At 35.3% G+C, this 24,258-nt stretch overlaps 3 protein-coding genes and 1 long non-coding RNA gene across 4 annotated transcripts; 1 reads left to right on the top strand and 3 right to left on the bottom strand.

Moving 5' to 3' along the window:
* Nucleotides 1-570: 570 nt before the first annotated feature.
* Nucleotides 571-8,304, top strand: LOC110937539 (phospholipase A1 PLIP1, chloroplastic). The gene is made up of 7 exons (XM_022179968.2): nucleotides 571-813; nucleotides 1,226-1,299; nucleotides 4,771-5,449; nucleotides 5,930-6,382; nucleotides 6,472-6,531; nucleotides 7,104-7,520; nucleotides 7,685-8,304. The coding sequence occupies exons 3-7, from the start codon at nucleotides 4,814-4,816 to the stop codon at nucleotides 8,117-8,119; spliced, it is 2,001 nt and encodes a 666-aa protein (XP_022035660.1). The 5' UTR covers nucleotides 571-813; nucleotides 1,226-1,299; nucleotides 4,771-4,813; the 3' UTR covers nucleotides 8,120-8,304.
* Nucleotides 8,305-9,028: 724 nt separating this feature from the next.
* LOC110937540 (zinc finger CCCH domain-containing protein 1) lies at nucleotides 9,029-11,485 on the bottom strand. Its single transcript, XM_022179969.2, has 3 exons — nucleotides 11,214-11,485; nucleotides 10,280-11,127; nucleotides 9,029-9,347 (listed from the first exon to the last, which is right to left on the bottom strand). Exons 1-3 carry the CDS (start codon nucleotides 11,254-11,256, stop codon nucleotides 9,243-9,245), a joined length of 996 nt encoding a protein of 331 aa, XP_022035661.1. The 5' UTR covers nucleotides 11,257-11,485; the 3' UTR covers nucleotides 9,029-9,242.
* A 3,250-nt stretch (nucleotides 11,486-14,735) lies between these two features.
* On the bottom strand, nucleotides 14,736-19,006 carry LOC110935162. The gene is made up of 6 exons (XR_002588914.2): nucleotides 18,761-19,006; nucleotides 18,619-18,687; nucleotides 16,385-18,422; nucleotides 15,540-15,676; nucleotides 15,251-15,442; nucleotides 14,736-15,160 (listed from the first exon to the last, which is right to left on the bottom strand). It is a non-coding gene; the product is annotated as an uncharacterized LOC110935162 (long non-coding RNA).
* A 1,845-nt stretch (nucleotides 19,007-20,851) lies between these two features.
* LOC118491606 lies at nucleotides 20,852-22,087 on the bottom strand. Its single transcript, XM_035989503.1, has 3 exons — nucleotides 21,916-22,087; nucleotides 21,404-21,531; nucleotides 20,852-20,993 (listed from the first exon to the last, which is right to left on the bottom strand). The coding sequence occupies exons 1-3, from the start codon at nucleotides 22,085-22,087 to the stop codon at nucleotides 20,928-20,930; spliced, it is 366 nt and encodes a 121-aa protein (XP_035845396.1). The 3' UTR covers nucleotides 20,852-20,927.
* Nucleotides 22,088-24,258: the final 2,171 nt, after the last annotated feature.

Here is a 24,258-nt window from a genome sequence, read left to right as displayed (position 1 = left end):
CAGTGTTCGGTTGCATTTATACAAGTTTTATAAAATGTATACATTTGTAATATTTGAAAAGTAGTAACTTAAATACGTTAGTATATTACACGTTAACCAAAGATTGTATTGGTCGAGTGGATAAACAATCTCATGTTAGTCATGTATTTTTTTTTTTTTTTTTTTTTGCTAAAAGGATGTCTTTGGTTATATAAGTTGTCTTTAAAAAAGGAAATCTTGATACTCTTTAAACTTTTTTAATAATTACAAAATGTCATAATGTGTAAGAAGTTCATAACCGTAAACAAGTCGAGCCGAGTTAAGCCAGGGTGGACTCGAGCTCAAACTCGAAATTAATTGAGGCGGCTCGGCTTGGCTAAAGCTCTAGCTTTAGAGTTAAACGAGCCTAAGAACCATCAAACCTAGCCGAGCTTGGCTTGGTTACAAAATGAGCCAGCTCGGCTCACGTCATCATAAGGGGTATAAAGGTAAAAAAAAAGAATATTGTTAAAATGGTAATGGTACGTGGCAAGGTTGAAAAACCACGTGAGGAGATTCTCTCTCAGGTAGCCATATAACAAGTCCTACCAGATCTCAGTAACCACCCAAAGAGTGTGACCCTCTCCTCTCTCTTACTTCTTCAAAGAATACATAAATATGTGTTGAATTATCAAAATCTGTGTGAGAAATCGGTGAGACAACCGATTAATCAGATCGTTGGAAGAAGAAAGGCGTTCGATCAAATTCAAATCATCATAGATACGTACATTCGTTCGCAATCCTGCTGCGAGAGTCCTCCATTCATTGGAGCTTTCGCAGCAGCAGAAATCATGTGTAATTCTCTCTCTCTCTCTCTCACACACACACACACAATTACATAACGATTCGAATTGCGAGTAAAATTGTGGAGGATTTGAAGCAAATTGATCGTTTCGTTGTTAATTACTGAGCAGTGATTACACACACAAAAACACGCGGTTAATTCATATAAATGTCATGTCTACTAAACGATTCGAATTCCGAGTTAAATTGTGGAGGATTTGGAGCAAATTGATCCGATTGATAATGTTTTTATTCATATTTCTAAATTTTACTGGCAAGAGTTTTCAATCGATTGGAGCTTTCGAAGCCACAAACACATGCAAAAACATAGAATCAAACAATTCATTGAGATATTGTAAAGGAATCAATGATTTGATCCAGATGATCTTAACACGGAGTAATTGTTGTGTATTTCTTTTTGTAGATTTGTTCGATGCGAAGTCCGATCTCATACGGTACAGAAACCGCTGGAGTTGATAGCCGATCTGTGTTTTTCAGGTATGTTTCGGTTATCTGTTTGTGAATTTATGTCAAATTAATGCTTTGAAGAATACGTGCTAATTAATCAACAGACTGTTTTTACATTAGAACGGCTCAATAATTCTGTTGTGGTTGTCTCATGCTAATGTAAATCTACTTTATATAATGTGACAGTTAATAAAATATTCATGTAATATGGCAGTTGTGTGATGTCTTCATTTTAATGAATAATATTTTATTGCTCCTTGGCACTGAAATCAGAATATACGGCTTGGTTTAGGGTTAATTATGTGTGGTTATTTAGTTGACAGTGTAGTTATATTTAAAAAAAATAGATACACCGTCTCATTGTATGTGTCTTATTTTTGAATTATGTATATTATAATCTGTGATGTTTATTTAACACTGCATGCTATATAATATTATATAAGTTTTTAATCCAATTATAAAGAATGAGAAAATACTCCTAAAAGATGTTTCAAAATAATTTGCAATTTTTGAGAAAAGTTTTAAAGCATGAAAATTATTTTTATATTTCATTATCATTTATTAGACAGAGCAAATAATCTGGATTATTGCAATTATTGCTTAGTTGGTATATTCTTACTTTATTGGTTTTATATAATCACTTCTGAAAATTGATCAGTGACAGTATTAGTGGGACAAGATTCTCACAAACCTCGTGGCAGCTTGTCAGTTTTATAATTTAAGAAACAATGTTAGGGGCCCTAATTATGAAGACTCATGCATGAATCATGATGCATCTGTTGAGCATCATGAATGTGTTTTAGATGGTTAACAACCATTTTTTTACACACCCACACTATTTTGTGAATCAGGATGCATCTGTTGAGCATCAAGAAGTGTAAGCGCTTTCCGCACACATTCCTTAATCACCGACGCGCTCTCAAAGGGTACGCGGGAGTGATCAAGAACCATATTTAAAGCATATTATGAGTAAATACGATTTTTTAAAAATTTAGCCCCGTCACATTATCAAACATTTGTCTTGTTTACGGTTACAAAGATTATCAAAACACATCAACCTCCTGTCCTCCTTGAAGGTGTTTGGGTACACTTATTACAAAGGACTTGTGAGCTAACCTTTAAGTTGCAAACTTAAGTTTAAAAAGCTCTTAAAACGAGCTACACTCAAGTTGTTTCTTTAAAACGGCCAACTCATATACTCTCTGAGCCTACTCTTAAAATCTACACATTATGTCCACCACAGGATTTAAAACAAGCTCAAGTGCATAAATTTTCACTCTCATTCTTGACCCCGTTACTCGTAAGTTGGCTCTATCCCTGGAGGTATGAATATGTGAATGCCACTTAATGATGGGTTGGCATAAGATTTTAATATCAGAGGAGATAGAATCAAGATATAAGAAATAAAATGGAAGTTTGTAGATTGGGAAAAAGAGAATCAAGTTAACAAATTTACATTTCTGCTTTATGATAACGAGTTTGGGTTGAATAAAAGTTGGTGTTCGACATCAATAAAATCACATACTCACATCTAACTGGATAAGATTTAAACGCTTACATTTTCATCTTCATCACCAGCCTTAAGCTAATGCTTATACTTGTATTCTCTCTAAGTTAAAAGTACCAACATTTAGCTCAAGTCTATAGATGATTATGTACTAGGACATCTTGTTACAACTTTTAGGACAAATCTATCACTACAATATAGCTTGTCAGAATATTCACCGTGACTTTTTTTAAAGAGAAAACTTGTACAACCTTTTTTGTATACTCTTTTATCATTTAAAGGCGAGACAAGTTTAGGTATCGCCTCTCTCGGGACATATTGATGTAGTATAGTTAGATTCTTACAGAACAACTTTTTACGGATTAATATCTGTATTCAAGAAACTTGTACGGATCTGCTGTGAGAAAACCTATAGGACTCAACTCGGGTTTGACAGCTGTCACTGATAATTGCTTATTTTTTATTTGTAATTCTTGTTTTAAATTGGAAGAGAAGAGATGCTTAAAACAAAGAGGCCTTGGGGTAGAACGTTAAAACTCTAGTCTCCTCGCATTGGTATCAACTCAAGGGGACAGTTAGAAGACAAATATATCATATGCTTGTACTCTGATTGGTCTGTGGTTTTGCTTTGTTACAACAAAATTTAGGACAAAATGCACAATTCGAGATTGACTTTTTTATTTTTTTAACTTGGATCAATTCAACGAAATCCTATAAGTTGAAGCGTGTAAATGATGAACTTAACATAAACGCAAAAACTGATTATTATACATATACAATTATACATATATAATTAGGGTTGTTTGTTGGTTCGGTTTTCGGTTTTTTCAGTTTGTTTGGGTTTGAAAATTTTGAAACTGGATTCTAATTCGGCTGATCCGAATAAACTAAGGAGCTGATTGTCTAGTTCTTAATGGCGCTCTTAATGGTTTAGACTTCTTACTAGTTCAACACTTAATGGTTCAGACTATTTGTTTCGTGAGTAGATGTCTGAATGGTTAAACATTATACTGAGTCTGAATGGTTAAGACTTTTTATCTGAATTGGTCAGACATTTGCCTCTGAATTGTTGAGCATTATATTGGCTCTTAATGATTCAGACATTTTACTGGTTTAGCAACCATTCAGAAGTTGCCAAACAGCCCCTAAATTGAGAAACAAAATATACAAGTAATATATATTAGAAGTATACACATATAATTCAAATATTGGATTGGAATCTGTTTGAAAATCACAAATCAAGTTCGATTTGAACACCAAATTCAGAGCTCGGTTCAATTAAAACGAAACAGTTATCGGTTGAAAGGGTGTACGAGGTGGAAGCGGCAAGGCCCTTTGCCACCCAGGGAACACTGGCGCCAACATCTTTTGCCGCGCGGGGGAGGCTAAATGCGGGGACTGTATGCCGCATGCGGGGAGATGGATGGTGGATTGATTATGACCGTTGGGAGAGGGGTAGGGCCTAGCATCTTTCAACCAATCATGTTTTTTTAAAACGGTTTGGGTGCACCCCTTACACCCTCCTAATATTGAACACCCTCATCTTAATTGTGTTGTTACCAACCACCAATTAAACAAGTACGCTCCATGGATTATTATTATTATCTGACGTGGCATGATCATTGGTGAGTAATTCCTCGTACCTGAAGTCCTGAATATTAGTTTCTACCGGTTGACACAGTCCTGTCAAAGTTTATAAATGACGTGTGCAACCCAACCCAAAACAAAATTTCATACACGAAAGTCCTAGATAAGATGCTGTGCCGTGTTTATATTACTATTATAAGTATTATAGCATCAATACTAATTATAAAGCCGGGCATCCCTCAGAATGCATGTCCACTTTTGGTATAATCTAGAATGAACTCACGTTGTCTTTGATACCTAGGTCCCAGTTTGTCGCCTTTAATCTATGTCTTTATAAAATGTTCAATGCCTTTAATCTTTTAATTTATGAAACCAAATAAACATATTCTAGTGAAAACATGTCTTAGGCGATCTGGACGTGAAACGTGAAGCGCGCTTCTATTGTTGGTGATGATGGTATGCAGTAGTATCTCCGTTTCCAGCCAGCCAACGACCCCAAACATCCTTAACCGGTCAATCTCAAGTCAAAACTTAAGACAACATGCACGAATTCGAAGAGCACACTCCGACAACAATTTATGTTATTCTGCTAATCATGTTCAGGCGTCGATGAATCAACCCAAGTTGAAAAACAGCCGTTCGGTTGGGATTTTCAACTTAAATCTATCGAGTTCGTTTATCCCAAACTCACTTAAGACATTGCTATTCGATCCTGACACAAGCACAGGTATGGATACAGATACAGATACAGAACGGGGAGATGAAGTGGCAGATGTTAGTGACGTTGAAATGACGAAAGAAGAGAAAAACCGGGCTAATTGGATTGAGAGGCTAGTGGAAATTAGAAGCCGGTGGGTTCAGAAACAAAATAACGAACTCGATGGTGAAAACGGAGAAGAGAAAGGATGTGATGAAGATGGAAATGGAGAGGGTTGTGAGGTAGATTATAGCGATGATGAAGACAACGTAATCGTTAATCAGGAAACATTCTCGGGAATGTTGAAACAAGTTTCTTGGTCTGATACAAAGCAGTTTTCACAATTGGCTTTCCTTTGTAACATGGCCTATGTTATTCCAGAGATTGAGGTATGTTCCAAGCCATTGTTTGTTTTTGTTTACAAAATAGTATTTTGACCCGCCGCATGTTCCAAGCCATTGTTTGTTGTTGTTGCCGCATGTTTCAAGCCATTGTTTGTTTTTGTTTACAAAATAGTATTTTGACCCGCACCGCCTAGTGAAAACGTATTATATTTGACCCGACTCGTTTCTGAACAAAACGTAGACCAACAAAAAACGTACATAAAAATAAGCACGTAAAAATCGAGGGGGGTCAAAATGATATTTTACAAAGTTTTTAGAAAGCTAAGGGATGTAAGTGGCAATGCTAAAAGTTGAAGGGTTGAAATACAAAAAGAAAGAAAAAACATGAGTTGGATGGCATTGTTGTAAATATGATGAAGAAAAATAATATAAAAGTAGAGGTTGCCCTTCTTTTATAATATAATATAATATAATATAATGGGTGAAAAGATATTAATAAGATCAAAATGTATGACAACGTTGTAGGAGGACGACTTGAGAAGATACTACGACTTGACATTTGTAACATCTTCATTGGAGAAGAAAGTGTCGGCCCAAGAGATTCCACGCGAGTTGAACAGCGTACCGGTGACTGCTTCAACAAACAACCAGAGGCCCGAAAAGCATACAACTCGTACTTCTGCGTATGAAATAGCGGCCTCGGCAGCAACATATGTACAATCCCAAGCAGGTGGACTGATCAACCTTGAATCCGACCCGCTCGCTGAGGAAGACGATGACATCACAGATCCTTCTTCAAGAGTTTATAATTCGGAAATGGCGGCGTATATGGCGGCTTCTACTATGACAGCAGTAGTTGCAGCACCTGAGAAAGAAAAACAGGAGGCTGCAAGGGATCTTCAGTCACTTCATTCATCCCCTTGTGAGTGGTTTATTTGTGATGATTCGAGTATATACACTCGGTGTTTTGTCATCCAGGTACCCGAATATCCCCTAAGACATGCTAATTAATAGAACCTAATATGAAGTCGTTAATGGCTTACTGTTTTATCTCTCGGAAATTTTAGGGTTCGGATTCGGTGGCATCATGGCAGGCAAATCTCTTCTTTGAACCGACAAAGTTTGAGGTACAACGTTTCTTAAATAACGGCGGGTTGGGCAACGGGTCAAAATGGGTTGTGTTTGGCAAACTCGCAAACACTTTTTATATTCATGATTGATATACAGTAGCAAAATTATATTACTATTATAATGATCTAAGGTCTATTAATAAAATGATTTAGGAAGTTTTGTGGTACTGAATACTTATCGGAATGACTTTCGACCCAACTGACCCGTTTCCTTTTTAATTAAATCTTTTAGTTCAGCACATTTGGCTCGCAAGAGATATAGAATAACTCAAATTGACCCATTTGTATGTAGGGGAAGGTTAACGTACAATTGCTCCTCAACGTGTGACGGTGCAATAGTGAATTACGCACATACGCACGTTATTTGTATAATTACGCATGGATTAGGTTAAAACCTAATTATGCACATTATTTGCATAATTACGCACGGGGTTGGGTTAACCCTAATTACGCACGTTATTTTTTCACTCGCGTACCTCGCACGTTAAGACCATTTTGTATTGCCACCTGACCTTCGTGATAGCAATCACGTCAAAAAACATATGAACTAACCATTAGAACTGTTACAGGAAACAGGCGTGCCAGTTCATAGGGGAATTTACGAGGCGGCAAAGGGAATATACGAGCAATTCATGCCACATATTCAAGAACATCTTAACAGATATGGTGAAAGAGCAAAGCTCCAGTTTACAGGTCATTCTCTAGGGGGGAGTCTCTCTCTACTAGTTAATTTGATGTTATTGACCAGAAAGGTGGTCAAACCGTCGGCTCTAAGACCAGTAGTCACCTTTGGTTCACCATTTGTGTTCTGTAATGGTCAAAAGATTCTTGATCAATTGGGCCTTGACGAGAACCACGTTCATTGTGTCATGATGCATAGAGACATTGTTCCAAGAGCGTTTTCATGCAATTACCCAAAACATGTTGCTCAATTACTTAAAAGGTTGTGTGGTACCTTTCGCTCTCATCCATGCCTCAATAGAAATGTAAGTATACTTTCCAATTCTTAGAAGTTAATGCGGTAAAAAATCAGATATCAGTCAAGGACCGATATTTGACATATCGGTAAGGCGATATTAACTACATAAGTTTCCATATGATGCATTCTATATCAAACTAACTTCATTTATATAATCTTTGACACATGCAGAGTATTCTATATACACCATTGGGAAAAATGTTCATTCTCCAACCAGATGAAAAGTCATCACCACATCATCCTTTACTCCCGGCTGGAAGTGCGTTATATGTTATGGAGAATACAAACCGAGGTTTAACTAAAACTGCTATTCGGGCCTTTCTAAATTCCCCACATCCAATAGAAACCCTACAACATCCGACAGCCTACGGTTCAGATGGCACAATCCTTAGAGACCATGACTCAAGCAACTACCTAAAGGCAGTAAACGGGATCATAAGACAGCACACAAAAACATTCATAAGGAAACCTAAACAACAGAGGAACTTGTTGTGGCCGTTACTGACCTCACAATCTCCACATTATTGGAGTCAAGAAACAAAAGTCAAAGAAAAGCAGTTGACTGTTTCGGATCAAAGGAGGTTGGTTACTACAGAGGTGGCGTGAAATCAAATGCGTTATGTAGCGAGAGTGGAAACTAGAACTAACCTAAATGGGGTGATGTTCATAAGAAGTTTGGCTTCAAATTTGTTCACCTAATTATATTATTGTAAATTGTGTTATTATATTATGTATTTACTAATAAACATAGTGTGAATAGCCCTATAGTTGATTAGTTTGTTCATATATTATTTCAATCTCTTAGGAGCACTGTTCATATCACGCGAATTGTGTTGTAGCCTGATGTTGTAATTAAGAAGATTACAAGGGATAAGGCTTTGATAAGAAGGAGTGTGTTACATGTAAGAAATAAAAATCATTTTAGCAATGTTTATATTGGCCAATAACTGAACCATAACCGACAGTTTATGTTATCAGATACGCCTAAGCGGTCTGTTCGATTAATTTGGTGTTTTGTTATCAGTTAAATATACAAAATGCCTCGGCTATGATTAGGTTAACTGACAGACTACTGAGCTTCATTTCTTAGGCTTGTCACAATTGGGCAGGTTTAATACTTCAATACAAGTTTGGGCTTTGACACAACAAAAAAAATATATATATAATAACAAATTAAATACGATTTTGGGTCTAAATTTTTTTTTTTAAATGCAAAAAGAAAAATTCAATATATCCCATCCATTAGTTGCTAAATCTTCAAAAATAAATCAATATTCAGTTTGGTTTCCTTAATTCAAAATACTTGATTGGTTCATTACTTAATTTGGTTTTGTGGTTGGTTGTAACCAGAAACTGAACCAAATATTCAGCATTGAACCATCCGTTAGCCGTGTTCTTAGGTTATTGTTCGGTTAATTGGTCTACATGTTCACTCCTAACGCAACATGCCTAACAAAATAGATAAAATCCAACAGCCTACACTTTGTAGTGACAATATAACGGAAGAGAACAACAGCCCAAAAGCGACATGCTAAACAAAATAAACAAGATCCACCAGCCTAAATCTTTTAGTAACAATATAAAGAAGACAACAACAGCCCAAATGCTGAAATCCATCACATAACTAAAAACCAACTCCAAAAGTGATCTAAAAATTGCATCAGTAGTAGCAAAGTACATCATATGCATCAGCAAACAAAACAAAGAAGGGTTGAAAGTTACATGTTGACTATTTTCCCTCAGCAGCTATCCTCTTTCGAATTTCATGAGCAGTGTTGAATATCCCAAGTGTCGGCTGGTTGCACACGTAGCATTTTTTCTTCTTGGCATGATGCTGCACAATAGAAATCCCAAAAGAAAACCTTGTTAGCAGACAATCATGAATACCTTAAAAGTAACATGAAACAAATTAGGCCTGTAAATGAACCGAACGAACATGAACATCTAAACGAACACATATTTTTGTTCATGTTCGTTTATTAAGAAAATGGTCATGTTCGTGTTCGTTCATTTAAAACCTAAGCGAACTATTTATGAACGGAAACGAACATAAACAAACTTACTTTTTTTAACTAAAAATATACAACACAAATGAGCTAACTTGAACAAACATAAATGAAGACAAATGAGCATAATTTACCAAACATAAACAAACATAAAGTAATTTTTATATAAATTAGTGAATAATTAGGACAGATTCCATTGGAAAACCCATTGTTATTACTAGAGCCCAATTACCAATTAGTTATATTTATATAAGTAGTAGAAAGTTCCTTTTATGTTTAATATTTATATAAATATAAATACTTATGTATTTAAATTAAAACGAACATAAACGAACAAACATATGCAAGAGTAAATAAACGAACATAAATGAACGAACATAAACGGACGTTCACGGACATAAGTGAACGAACAAAACGTGTGTTCATGTTCGTCCGTTTAGTTAAATGAACAAAAACTGCGTTCATGTTCGTTCATTTATTATACAAACAAGCTTCTCACCGAACATGTTCACGAACAGTTGATGAACGTTCGATTCATTTACAGGCCTAAAACAAATTATTCATGTTCTAAACCAGCATGATTATTAGTTAAGTTCCTATATAATACAATGCCAAAAGAAGGTACATTTTTTTGGTAACTGTAATGACAGTCACCAGAAAACTCATGGGATATACTTCAAACTCGATATCGATACGTCAAATATAATTGGTTTAACCAGCACACAGCAAAATCAAGTGCACCATTATGTAAAACAGTTACCTTTAAAGCGCAGTGTTCGCAGAAATAATGCTTGCACTTCGTCACAACCGGATCAACAAACGGCTGTCTGCAGATAAAACAAGCGAACGGAAGTCCATCCTCATCGTCATCATCCTCCTGATCATCATCCTCGTCATCATCATCATCTCCTTTCATCGCCAATTTCCTCTTCCTCGCTTTCTCAGCTTCATCCCACTCCTGCTCCATCTGCCACCCCGACTTATAATCCCCACGATCATGCATAAACTTACACGAATCACCATACCCACAATACCCGGTCTCCTTATAATCCTTACAAATATCCGGCTGGTAATCAAACCTCGCCGAAACCCTAATATGAGCCGAAGCCCTCAACGGTCCATGCGACCCACCCGCTTTCTCACTAGCCACCGTCTGCTCTCGCCTAAACCCCGCTTTATAATCCGTATACCCATGAATCCCCTTATACAACTTCTCACCGTTACCCGCATCACCCTTCCGCTTTAACGCCTCGTCGGCTTGCTTCAACACTCTTTCCCTTATCGCTCTCGCGTCCGTCGAGAAATCGGTCTCCGTTTCTAACGTTGCGGTCGCTCGACTGTCGTTTTGAACTTGGATTTCCTTTGATGAATCAAATTGGAATATTGTTGCTTTTGTGTCTGCTGGGTCTGGATGTTGTTGGTCAACTATTGACCGTTTTGATGGAGCTGTTGCAAAGTGGAGTTTATTATCCGGTGTAATTTGCTTTTTCTTGTTGATTATAACTGAAGGTTCCTCTTCTTGTTCGGTTGTTGAATCATCTTCTTGTTCGTTATGAGGTCTTTTTCGTATGTTTTTGTTCTTTGAGGGTTTTCTAAAAAAGTTGCACACTGTATAAATTGGGAAAATTGAAAAGTTATTAACAAATAATCGGATTTAATTATGCAATAAGGTGAAAATTAGGGTAACGACATACCTTGTTCGGTTTTTGGTGGTGATTGTTCTGATTTTTCAGCCATTTTGGTCGATTTGAAGTTAGGGTTTTGGATGCGGCGGGTGACTTAATACCGTCGATTGAACCGCCGTTGATTGGACGGACGTCCGTCGATAGGGTGGCCGGAGGATGAGGGTTATCGATTTCAATAGAGTGGAAGGAGGGTTAGGTCGGTTAGGTTGATCAAAGTATCAAACTGATAAAAACAGTTTGATTTGAGAGTTTGAACAACGTTTATCAAAGGCGTCCAATGTTACTAGAAACATTAGGGTGTAGGTGTAGGGAGCGGTTAGACAATTGAGAGTGACAAACTAAAAAATCAACCAATGAGAGTGTGTCATGTCAAAGTAGTAAACTATGCTCAAAATGTTGGCAATGATTAGACTGAAGTGCTAAACTATTTTTTTTTAAAGGAAAAATGTGTGATTAGTTGAGATAGCATGGACCCCACCACACATCCCACTCTCTCCCCTCTCATCCCTCTTCCCGAATCGGTAAAGTAATCCGGTAAAAAGGTGGGCATTGGGCAAGACATCGGTGCCGATGCCTTTTGCCAACACCACTCCGAACCCCCTTAGTAGGTGATAATGAATGCGTATATCGAATAACTAGGTTATAACCCGTGGTACCCACGGGTCGCTCTATTTTTAAGGATATTAATATTTTATTAGTTTTATTACAATGGTCCGTTTTATAAAATTTGTGGGATATATATAATATGAGTGGTAACAATTACCATATAATTACTAATACTAAGAAGAAAAATAGATATATATTATTTAGATTATAACCGAGAACCAAGTAGCATTGATTTCAAAATGAGAAACAACGCAAACAATACTTTTAATATTGATTTTAAAGACACTGTTACTTGTCATCATCGTAAACTTGATAGACAGTACGTTGACCATTCTCAATTATCACCACCTCCTCAGAAACGTTTGCATTTGTCTGACTTAACTGTTGATCATCAAACGTATAGAGTTCAATGAGTTGACGCGACCACAATTCCAGCAAAACAGACGAAGTAATAAAGGAACCTTGTTCTTGTAGCATTTCCTAAAAAAATAGATTATATAAATATGAAATTAATCGGAAAAAAAAAGTTGTTAACAAAACTAATAGTATTGTTGAGTAAAGAGTATAAAACAATAAAATATTATCAGATAGTCTTCAACATAACAGCCACGTTTGAAAGCAAATTCAGAAGATGACAGGCCATCACGCCATTGTTTAGATACCAACTTGAATCAATGTATTGATTTGGTATCAATCTTGATTAAAATTTGGAAAAGTATCAGTTTAAAAGAAAGATCAACCATTGTATGAAATGTTATTTGCATGAGTGATTTATAAGAAGGGTCTATGGTGTATTATATAAGAATCACGCTATCAAATATGAAATTGATTACTTCACAATAATTTCGAAAATTATAAAATTTAATTGTCATATAAAGGTTTTTCGAAAATTCAATGTTAATGGTATATTATCACTGAAATATTTGTTCAAAGTTATTGCAAATATTGGAATTTTTGAATATGTTGAACCATGTATATCTTAGCAATAATTTAAATATGTGATTTCTATATTTGAAATAGTTGACAAATGAATAATTCGGTTTTAGTTATTAGGTTAGTTTTATTCATTACTTTAGATAAATGCGTTAATTAACTTTTATAAAACATAAATTCGGAAAATTTTCAAATATAAAATAACATTTTTGTTGGTTAGAAAATTCCTTAAATAACAAATCAATTCTTAAACATAAAATCTCATTTCCATTCATAAACAAAAAATTTCGATTGACTTAAATCACTATGCTTGTTCAATATTTGAATTATGATTAAAAAACATAAAAAGAATCTACATTAACATTTATAATCGAATTACCATATATGAATTTGAATTCGTTTTTTTTTTTTTGTTCAATTAGGTCCAAGTTAATCTATTATATAAAGGATACACATAGCATCTTGAATTATAGGTTTCAAGTTTTTACATAATGGTTTATATTCCTTTCGATATTATATTGTTTGAGATTTTAATGAGGTTCAATGCTAGATCCATTGATCAGTACAAATGTGTATGTAGACAATGGCATGAAGGGCTATTATCATGGTCATTTGTGTGGTTACACGTTAACTATGCTGAAGATTATCTGGTAATATATTATAGTTGTCTTTTACTTACATTCAAATTTAAATTACTTTTTATCAACATTGTTCTTTTTTACTTCAAAATTATTTGGACTTTATGGACGCAGGAAAGTCTCTGGGAGGATTGCCCGTCGCTATATAAAGTCGTTTATAAAGAATTTTTTCCTCCTGAAATGTATCGCACAAAAATAGAAGAATATGAGGCAATGGACGAAGATAACACGACTAAAATTGAATCGAACATCAGTGCTGATGTGCAGACGAATCAAAATGGCAAACGCACTATTAGTGAACTGAATGATGTTGATGCTACATTGCCTACCTTTTCTTCAAAACGTATGTTCTACGTTGGCAACATTGGTGATAAAGAGAATTAGTCTTTTGGAACATTTGAGTTATGGCTTGTTTGTTCGGAATAATAAGTGTTTCCTATGTTTGAATAATATTTTCAGTTTTAATGTTTTCTTGGATTAAAAAAAATTGAGGTACGCAAGTCAATGGTTTTTGGTTATTATAATCTGTTATATAATATATGTAATATCCATTTTAGAATTATGTGATTTATAAGAAAAACATCAAAATAAGAATTGATAACACATAAAAACTAAAAAAATAAGAAAAATAAACAAAAAGGGTTTGGATACAATATCACGAAATATATGTCATTTATTAAGACAAAATCATTTATATTTCATTATTATAAATCGAAAATTATGAATAAATGGTGTTAATAAAACAAAAAATAAAACTTATTTTTGATTATTCAAAATAAAAAGAACCACTGACTAACACGGGTTGGAAAATTTAAATTACATTAATCATAAGTGCATCAAAAAAAATAATGCAAATAAAGTAACATTACTGCATGTCACAAATTCTATTTTTATACTCTTTACCGAGAACCCATTCGAATCCAGATCCCACGCGCATGTATATTTTCCTTGATTGATCCACACCTCTTGTATAATGCTGATCAATAAACCCAATTCATTTACTTTCGTATCCAAATCCGGTAGTCTTTTCCATAGCCAATCCCACCAAAAGCCTTACGTACACCATTTCACCTGATCCGAGACAAAACAATGTTTGTTGCATGACAGAGTTTTGACATAGATCAAGCTCTTCGATTAAACCCCAATTCAAAGTTAAAACTACAAATATAACTACACCCCGATTCACAGTTAGAAAGTTGCAATACGATTGGGAAGCGCTTTTAAGACTTCACATATATCACTAACAATGAACTCTATGAGTCCATATTCTAAAAAAATATATGATTTAAATCTAAAGTTAAATCGAACGAAATCAAATTCATAAAACACTATAGTTCGCCAAACTCCACATATAAAAAAATAAAGTTGCAGCTTGTACTAAACATTATGAATATACTTGAAAAAGCCCAAGTACAATATCCTTTAGTTGCAATTGTTACTTGTTTCAGGTCTTAACTTGCCACACCACCGATAGTAGGGTGGGGATGGGGGTACAGAATAAGATCTCGGAGTCATAGAGTCAAACGAAAGTCCACCATAGTCGCAATAGAGGTTGCCACACCCCATAATATGTCAAAAGAAGCTAAACATTAAACAACATGTGCTTCAAAAAACGATAAGCTATAAATACATTATCATGTGCACCATACTATTAATTATATATAATACATGAACAACCTTATATGATATGATACATATTGAGAAGATGCAATAAAAATGAAATAAAAGGAAATTAGGAAGCACCACTTTTAGTAAAATCAAGTGCTTCTGCATCCGTACCTACATAAGAAACAAACCATACAATAATGTTTTAGTCAACCACGCTTGATATCTGTTGTAGTACAGATAAATATTCTGAATTTGCAGTACCTTGATGAAAAGCGCCGGCTGCGGTGGCCTTATGCGGCGTAATCCTATTGAAAGTAAAAGCATCTGGAAAATGAAAAGCTTCAGGTTTTTCAGCTTTTACTAAGGGTGTTGTTTGTTGTGGGTTGCATGTGGTTTCCCAAACAGAATTCAAAGGAACATTGTTAAACACAAACCATAATTGTTCTTGCCCATCTGTAAATGAAAAAGAATGGTAAATTATATGTTTATGATGTGGTAAAGCATAAGGTGAAAATAAACTGGTTGATTAATTTGAAGATAATTTGAGTACCGTAAAATGACGAAGACGGAATGCTCGGGTTGTAGGGGATCGTTTCTTGCTACGGCTTACGGCAGTGGGCATTGTGGTTGGAAAGTCGCCGCCGGCAACTCCTCTTCTTCCCCTCAAACTCTGACAACCCATGAAATCTGTACTGGTCATTAGAACGCGTCAGCTCCGGTGGCACACAAACATTTTCATCATTAGATTGAGTACAAATACAAAAAATGTGTTAATTCTATATTACTACTGCAATAAGCTGCTTTTAGAAACATTTTTGGAGGGTGAAAATTGACTAAAGTATTTAATGATAATAATCATATTCTTTTATAAATATGAATAAAAACTATGTTATATGTTGTTATGGTAATGATCTAATTTTTTATAAATAAATATAAGAGTGAATTTCAAGAATTGTCCTTTATCTTTATACCAATTTTCAGGCGCTGTCCTTTATGTTTAAAATTGACGAGTTTTGTACTTTATGTTTTCAAATCATACACGTTTTGTCCTTTAGGCCTAACCCAGTTACTTTTTTCAGTTAAATCTAATCACTCAGGACAATTTGATCTTATTACCAAAGCACATGAGGGTATAATTGTCTTTTTACCCTATTTTTATTTTTAATAGAAAACATCTTAAAAATACAAAATGTTATATATCATCTCTCTCACTATAAACATTATCACATTAAATCTCTCCACTCAATATCTCTCTCGAGACTTCAACTGCCCACCATCATTTTCTTCTTACTTCACAAACCCTAAATATCCAGTACCAATAAAAAAAATAGAACTACTTAAATCAACTCCTAATATCCAAATCAAATAGGGATAGAATTAGATCTGAGAACTAACCTTATTCTCAAACCAAAACGACGATCTGAAATCCTTCTAGTTCGCCGGAGGTGGGGGTTTGGTTGAAGAGAGTTTCAGAAGCGATTTTTGTTTGGTTGAAACCCTTCCAGTTTGTCGGAGGTGGGGGTGGCCATTGATTGTAGCATAATCAGTGAGTTCTTCACCCATTTTAATGGCTTTTATACCCCAATTCATCAGTCGCTCGCCTCCTGTTTTCACGATCGACAAGCAGTGATACACATCATCCGTTCTTCAATCGACAAGCAGTGATTCACGATCGGTTCATCAATCGCTTGCCTCCTGTTTTCTTTACAAAGAAGACCACCATAAAAAAGATCACCTAATTTCTCAACTGATTTGAAAAAGATTGGATTGTAGATAATCAAAACAATATCAATCGGTTGCCGTCAGTTGTGCATCTCAATGGCTTTAGGGTTTTTGATAGAGCAATTGGAAGTAGGAAGTGAATAATGACGGAATGGAAACGAAAACATTGGATGGGAGTTAAATTAAAATGTATAAATGACTTTTATTTATAAAGATAAGGATTTTAAAATAAGTTGGTTAAAAGACTAAAATACCCTTGTGTTACTTAATTTAACTGAAAAAAGTAACTGGCTTAGGCCTAAAGGACAAAACGTGTATGATTTGAAAACGTAAAGTACAAAACTCGTCAATTTAAACATAAAGGACAGCGCCTGAAAATGGGTATAAAGATAAAGGACAATCCTTGAAATTCACTCTAAATATAATTTAAGAGGCTGTAAGCATTAAAATCCACTGCTTTAGGCAATGGCGGAACTAGCCCATTAAATCAGGGGTATCCCAAAAAAAATTTTACCATGCAATTATACAATATTAAAAAAACAAAAATAAATAAATAAAGTAAAACAAAAACATAATAGATTTGTCCTCTTTTTTTTCATAGCTTGAAATCGTTCCATCACATCGTCATCTTTTACTTTATGAAAAAAAAATATTTTTCGACCGCACAAACATGGCATTGTTCAAAAATTATGGGCCCATTCAACTGCGTAAATCCGTCTTGACAAGCTTCAACTTCGAAAAAAACATCTTTCAACGGTTGTGGTTGCAACCGGTAAAACCAAAGCTAGCTTCATTACCCGATAAACCAAAGGACAAGAACTATGTGTTCCCATTTCAACCATAAGACGTGCAAGATTACTTACTTTATTATTTGGGCTTTATTAGTTATTACAATTTGGGCTTAATTATCATAAACCTAATTATCTGGGCTTTGTACCTTACAAGTTTTGGGCTTAATGAATAATATCAAGTTTCATAATTTTCTCTTAGGGGTATCCTCGTATATGTTTTGGGGTATGCTATGTATAAAACCGAAAAAAAAACACTGCGAATACGGGGTTGAGTCGTAGCCCGTGCTACGGCTCACTCTTAATTGGTTCCGCCCCTGACTTTAGGTGACTTCTAATCTTAACCCACTCGACCCGTTTCGCTTTTTATGTAAATATTATATTTGTACCATTTGACTTGTTAGGAAAATGGCAACCCATTTATAAGTAAACGGGTCAAAATTTCCAGCTTAACCACATCATGAAATTTAACAGATTCTAACATGTAGTTGCAAGTTCGATAAAAAGCATACCAGCAAGTTTGATAAAAAAAGCATTAATTTATCCTTAACTTATTTACGAAACATCATTCAATATAGAATTAATAAATAGATCCTGTCGATTTGAGTTCGCAGCAAAGACATCTGAACTTTCATCACCTAATATGCCATCACCTATTACAGAGCATAACCAAGACCCTCGAATTGATTGATGCTTTGATGATTCTCTATGTATGGCTTGGGATGAGAATGAAAATCATACCTTTTTTACAATCGATTTGAACAACAATCCATTATCTGAAGGAAAGAAATAGCGAAGATGATAATGGAGAGATTGCAAAGATGGAGAGATTACATATGTATACCTTTTGTAGGGGAGGAGGAGCTGGTGGAGAATACACGGTTGGAGCCGACATCCTTTACTTCATAGATTGATACCACCACCTGTACAGGATATATACATATGTATGCCTTTTGTCAAACCCCTTAAATAACCTTAAAACGAACGGTAAAAAGACCATAAATCTCACCAATTTAACCAAAAACCTTTGAATCTTTGAACTTCCATAATCATATATCAACTAATTATATATAAAAGATAAATACAAAATTATAAAATAAACCAAATAAATTACCATACTTTTTGTACAATTATCATCGGAACTCGTCCAAGCCCCAAACCTAACCATCTCCATTTAACCTCACTTTCCTGCAAAGAAAATTGTGACCTATTACAACCAAGTAGTAACATATGCCAAATAGTTATAGAGCAATATATGTACCTAAGATGTTGAAGTGTTTCCTGAGATGATTTTGAGTATTTCAGTAAACCACTTGTACCAAATGAAAAGGGAAACGGATCATAATAAACCAAACCAAACCAAACCGTGCACACCCCAAGTGAAAATATTTGCCAGCAAAAAACTTAAAGCTATAAACAATACCACCAAATTTCACCCAAAAAAATCATCCCATTATCCGATGTCTAATTGAAGTCGTAAACGAACCAAAATCTATAATTTACCATTTTTATGTAGCAAAAAGAATGCCGGTTACCTTTCTCTCATAGGAACACATGGGCAATTCCAAAAGCCTTGTGTTGCCTCAGCTGCTTTGTCATCATAGTGCCTGTTAATATATACCAGATCACATATTATCTGATCTATACAAAAACGCGTTTGATTTATAATAATCTTGTTTTAGAAGGCGTGTAACGCTCTAATACGTTTTGATCCCAAAAGCCGATGCACGAGGTGCGCACGTCGTGTGTGCAAGGCTTCATTATTAAAAAATACTAAAAAATTACTTATAGATGATATTTCACCGCATCATGCGATCGCATTATGCACTCCTGAAGAGCGCAATTTAAAATCAAGTTTATAATGAGACATTTGAGAGATTTTTTTGACGTAAAATAAAAAAGGATTGCAACATACCTGCAGGGAAAAGTGGTGCACCCAATGAGTCTCTATGGTCTGCTAATCCCTCTGTCCACAGTAAAGACCAAAAACTTCAATTTTACCATATAAAATGTTGACCAAAAACTTCAATTTTACCATATATGTACCTAAGATGTTATAGTGTTTCCTGAGATGATTTTGAGTATTTCAGGAGACCACCTGTACCAGATCTACAGTACAAAAATCATCGTCAAAATCAATGAAACATGAACAAAGATACTAAAACCTAAGAAAGAACCAAAGCTAACCTGAAACTATTCGTCGAATCCGAAGCGTGTCTTTGTAACACTATAGCATGTCTCCAAATAATTAAGCAGATTAATGTGCTTCGTCTAAAGATGATAAGAGAAATATCACGCATTCAATGATAAAGATTGAAACCTAGTTGTGTTCTTCCCTAATTCTAGATGAATAAAGATTGCTTTTAAACTATTATAAACCGTATGTTAAAAAAAATATGACATGAAGCCATTTTGTAGAGGTGGCAATCTTGACCCATTACTCAAACGGGTCAAATAATTTTTTATTTTTTTGCTAAAAGTGGGATAAGTTTAAAAATATTAAGTTTAGTGGATATTCTTTTAAGATGCAAACTTAGGCAAAACTTTAAGAGACATTTGTTAGCTGCTTAGCTATCACACCCGAGTTCAATGTCATTAGAACCAAGCCTATACATCAACTGCTAACACCTCGATAATCAAATGGATGAAACAGGATCTGCATGGCAAATGTCAAATGTTTAGGCTGCGGATAAACATATGCTCCCAAAACTATATTATCGGTCTTGTTTTTGGTTATTGGATTTCATATTTTTTTAATTCCGATAAACTGAGAGTCTGAGACCTGGTGAGTGGTGGCCCTAATTACAAATCATGACACTTGACATGCTAATCAAACTATAAAAAAGGATCAAAATGCTATCAAATAAGTGAAACATATCATTAAAATCACCTCAAATCTTCAAAATTCAGTGTCTTTTCATGACAGAGTTCTTCTCTAGCTTCACCAACTATTCAAGGGATACAAGAGACCATCCAACTTCAACTTGAGCAAACACCTTTTAATTAAGTGAATATAAAATTATACTATCCATCCTACGTTCTCCCAGGTTTCTGTTTAAACAACAAATCATTCTGCTGGGCATGAAATTCAACTTTTTTCAAACTCAAATCATCACTGCTGCCTACATCATCAACTTGCTAGACCTTTGTCATTGCCATCGAAAATTGTTTCTGTTCACGGGCCTTAGGTAGCTAATGGTTTGTTTATACTCTTCTAGCAATTCACCTTATGAAGAAACCTAGGTAGCAATGCAGTAGAAGAGACCCCAGATCTGGAAAAAAAAAAAAAACATCGCATGCAATCAGTTATGACAAATCTTAAGGCAAGCAAAATTTTATGGAAAAAACAAACTAACAAACATTTTATCGAACCTAACTTCTTAATGGTCTCTAAACTACAGTTCCTTTCACCTTTGGTTATATCTATATCATAATCCACATAACCCAATTGAGAAGCTTGCATAATTAGAAGAACTACCATTTCCGGTCTTGAGCTGCTATTATTATGAAATACTGACAATAACAAACTTATTATTTAAATAGATAATTAAACCATGATATTTTTTTCTCAAAATTAAATCAAACAAATCTAGCTATTTCAAATGCTTATAGATTAAAACTTAAGCATCAAGTTATCTAGTGATTGAAAGTAACACCATTCAGTTTCAAGACCAACATTACCCTTTTTCTCAAAAAAAAAAAAAAAAAAAAAAAAAAACCTTAATGCACTCAAGAGCCAAGTTCCATAATATGATAAGTGTTAAATATAATTAAGTGTTGTTCCACTTCCACTACACAAATAAGAATATTCCGCTTTGCTTATAGTTGACTTTTGATTACCAGGTTTTATTTTAGAGTGTATACAAATTAATTTAATATCTAAATTAGCTGATAAAGATCATACCTTGCATTGCACCGCCGCTTCTTCGACAATATGCTTGTTTGACATCCAAACACCATCTAGAACCACGGCCAGCATAATGACTTGTGCCACTTCTGGCACCACGGTTTGAAGTGCTACCACCACCAGACCTACATTTTGTTGTATCCTTAGACGGATGCATATAAAAACAAAATACAACTATTTATACCAGAGATTTCATATAATGTAAAGACATTGAACGGCTGATATTCCTATACTGATTTCGAAAACTCTAATATTCATATGTTGGTTTCAATAAACCCCAATATTCATAGATTTTTTCGGAAACCCTGATATTCATATATTGATTTCAAAAAACGAAGAAAATATATGGTAAAAACTGAATCGAAAAATGAAGAACATTCATAGATTGATTCCGGGACCTTAATCTTAAAGATTGCTTCCAAAAATCGAACCACATGTATCACATATCATAAAAAAAAACCCAAAACAACCAGATCTACCGACGTCATGTATTGAAAGAGTAAATGTACCTTCAAGATGTAAAATCGATGATTGAATAGAGGAGGGAGACACTAAATTGGGCGCTAGATGGAGAGAAAGAAGGAGTACACGAGAAGGAGAATTCAGATCTAGGGTTTTACAAAATGAAACGTACACAGTCGGGTCATAATAATAGGAAACGGATCCCGTGTCAACCCACATACAAAAATCTTTGACCCGAATTTTGGAGCCGAATGTGATATTGAGAGGGTCTAATATTGTGCCACATCAGCAAAATTTAACACATTTATTATATATAATAGATATGATCATATGCCTAAACTTACCTAAACGAGTAATTGCATGACAACGTGATTACGTGGCTATGTGTTAGACTACGTATATGATGAAACACTGGTTAACACCGATGGTTAACTAGCTGGGTCGTCTCTTAGGTGGGTTCAATCTCGTTCTCTACTCGCCAAAGACTGGAGTCCTGCAAAACAGTAACACCGTTGGCTCGTTAAGAGGGGAATATGGGGGTTTCCCTCTTAACCGGGCTCCGACGTGAGAATAAGTACTGCTCTGAGAAAGAAAACAGTGTGTGTTATGAGTGAAAGTGAGGAGAATAGAATGAATAACCTGAATGATGAAGGGTCCTATTTATAGCCGGAGGGTGAAGGAGGGAGGAGCGACCTTGCCAGCTGTTATCGGGCGCCAGCTGTCCAACCAAGGGGAATATCCCCTTGGTCTCCTCTGCTGTGGTCAGGATAGTGGTCCATGTGGCGCGCCGATATTCGTCCATGCTGGAGAAAACATACTGCTGTTGTCGGTTTGCCCCTAGATTTGTCGCAGGTTTACATGGCGCTCGATTACAGGTGGCACGTGTCGTCCTTTCTGTCGGAAGGAGCATCTTTGGTGCCACCTTGACGTCTTCCAGAAGCTTCTAGAAACTTCTGGATTTACTTGCTGATGTAGGCGCCATGTTGGACAGGAAAAGTGGTGTGGTCCCTGCCATGTGGATATGGAATTGGGACCATACCTTTTCAGTGTAGAAATTCATAAATTAAACTAATTGAAACGGTAAACCTATCATGAAGATACTAACATTCTTGATTACCTTTCAAGTTTACAACTGAGCAAACTAAGGTGAATTCACAATCATTTTCCGAAAGTATGTGTTCCTTGTTGGAACAACTCTTTTTACGGTAGCCCTGTTTGGGGCTACGCGCGCGTTCCTTGTGTGAACCACTAAAACATACTATCTACTGGAGGTAGATAGTACACTGGGACAAAACAAAAACTCTATGTTAAAAGTCCCTGCATTTTACCGATTAGATTGTCGGGTGGGCATACGTGGGGTATTAGTTGATAGCACTATTAAGTTCGACAAACTTCACACCGTGTTGGAAGCCGGGCGTGAACTTATAACCTTCGTTATTGCATTAATGTTGATAGACATTAATGAGGGCACAAACAAAACGTCAGCATTCAGTACACAATTTAGTCATGTGATGAGGGTTAGCTACCCGAGTCATACTTAAATCAAAAACATTGTGAACTTTATTTTGGATAAAACTTAAATTTTGTGAATTTGCAAACTTTATTGTTGGCACGTAGTTGCATGCTTTGCAGGTCAGTAGATACAGCTATGGACGGGCATTGCAATCGGCTGGAGTGGGTAGTTCGTTAAAACTTTATATTTTGAACATTTTATTAAAATTCTAGTTTTAAGTTTTTTATGGGTTTTACTTTATTTTTCCATTGCAACATAAACTGTGTTTAGGACAATTAAACTATATCACTAATCATGTTATTAGTGAAGTTTTATGATTTTAAATAGTTGGTTCAACATGATTAGTGGGTAGATCCTGCCCAGTCACACGTCTCGCGGTAAAACTCTGCATGTGGAAATTGAGGGTGTGACAGTATAGAGGTCTTATTTTTCATTTAGACTCTCTCATATGCTGAATCATTAAGAGGTGAATGGAACCATTAAGAGGTGGTGTTTTAGTGAACCAAACACACCTATCTCTGACCGATTCAGCCTCTTAATAGAACCATTCAGAGGTAAACAAACAACCCCTTAGTTTAATACATGACATTTCACATTTGTATACTTACATGTCAATATGTTTGGTTTGTATAAAGGGTCCGAGTTATACTGCTGATTTTCTCTAAGGAATGTTGATGGTTGGAATCTTGTTCGTAACAAAATGTTATGTGTGAGTTAGGGTTTTACCACAATGTTCCTTTAGGCAATGGGTTTCCTTTGGAATTGGTGATAGGCCAGGTCACCAACTCTGTTTGTGATCATGGGTTTTTGCTAATGGATGTACCCGAGTGATCGGGCTTTATTGGACATTAAAAAGAATGTTTGGTTTGTTTTTAGA

Source organism: Helianthus annuus, chromosome 4 (assembly GCF_002127325.2).
Source record: "Helianthus annuus cultivar XRQ/B chromosome 4, HanXRQr2.0-SUNRISE, whole genome shotgun sequence".
NCBI lineage: Eukaryota > Viridiplantae > Streptophyta > Magnoliopsida > Asterales > Asteraceae > Helianthus > Helianthus annuus.
This window is presented reverse-complemented; position numbering and strand designations above follow the sequence as displayed.

What these genes read in the sequence shown, in the direction of transcription:
- LOC110937539 (XM_022179968.2), top strand. Translation starts at nt 4,814, where the DNA reads ATGATGGTATGCAGTAGTATCTCCGTTTCCAGCCAGCCAACGACCCCA. An exon ending in TTGAACCGACAAAGTTTGAG is followed by an intron (nt 6,532 to 7,103) that starts GTACAACGTTTC and finishes GAACTGTTACAG; the next exon opens with GAAACAGGCGTGCCAGTTCA. An exon ending in ATCCATGCCTCAATAGAAAT is followed by an intron (nt 7,521 to 7,684) that starts GTAAGTATACTT and finishes TGACACATGCAG; the next exon opens with AGTATTCTATATACACCATT.
- LOC110937540 (XM_022179969.2), bottom strand. Translation starts at nt 11,256, where the DNA reads ATGGCTGAAAAATCAGAACAATCACCACCAAAAACCGAACAAG. An exon ending in ACCACCAAAAACCGAACAAG is followed by an intron (nt 11,128 to 11,213) that starts GTATGTCGTTAC and finishes CAATTTATACAG; the next exon opens with TGTGCAACTTTTTTAGAAAA. An exon ending in GCGAACACTGCGCTTTAAAG is followed by an intron (nt 9,348 to 10,279) that starts GTAACTGTTTTA and finishes TCTATTGTGCAG; the next exon opens with CATCATGCCAAGAAGAAAAA.
- LOC118491606 (XM_035989503.1), bottom strand. Translation starts at nt 22,087, where the DNA reads ATGTGGGTTGACACGGGATCCGTTTCCTATTATTATGACCCGACTGTG. An exon ending in ATCGATTTTACATCTTGAAG is followed by an intron (nt 21,532 to 21,915) that starts GTACATTTACTC and finishes AACAAAATGTAG; the next exon opens with GTCTGGTGGTGGTAGCACTT. An exon ending in AAGCGGCGGTGCAATGCAAG is followed by an intron (nt 20,994 to 21,403) that starts GTATGATCTTTA and finishes TAATAATAGCAG; the next exon opens with CTCAAGACCGGAAATGGTAG.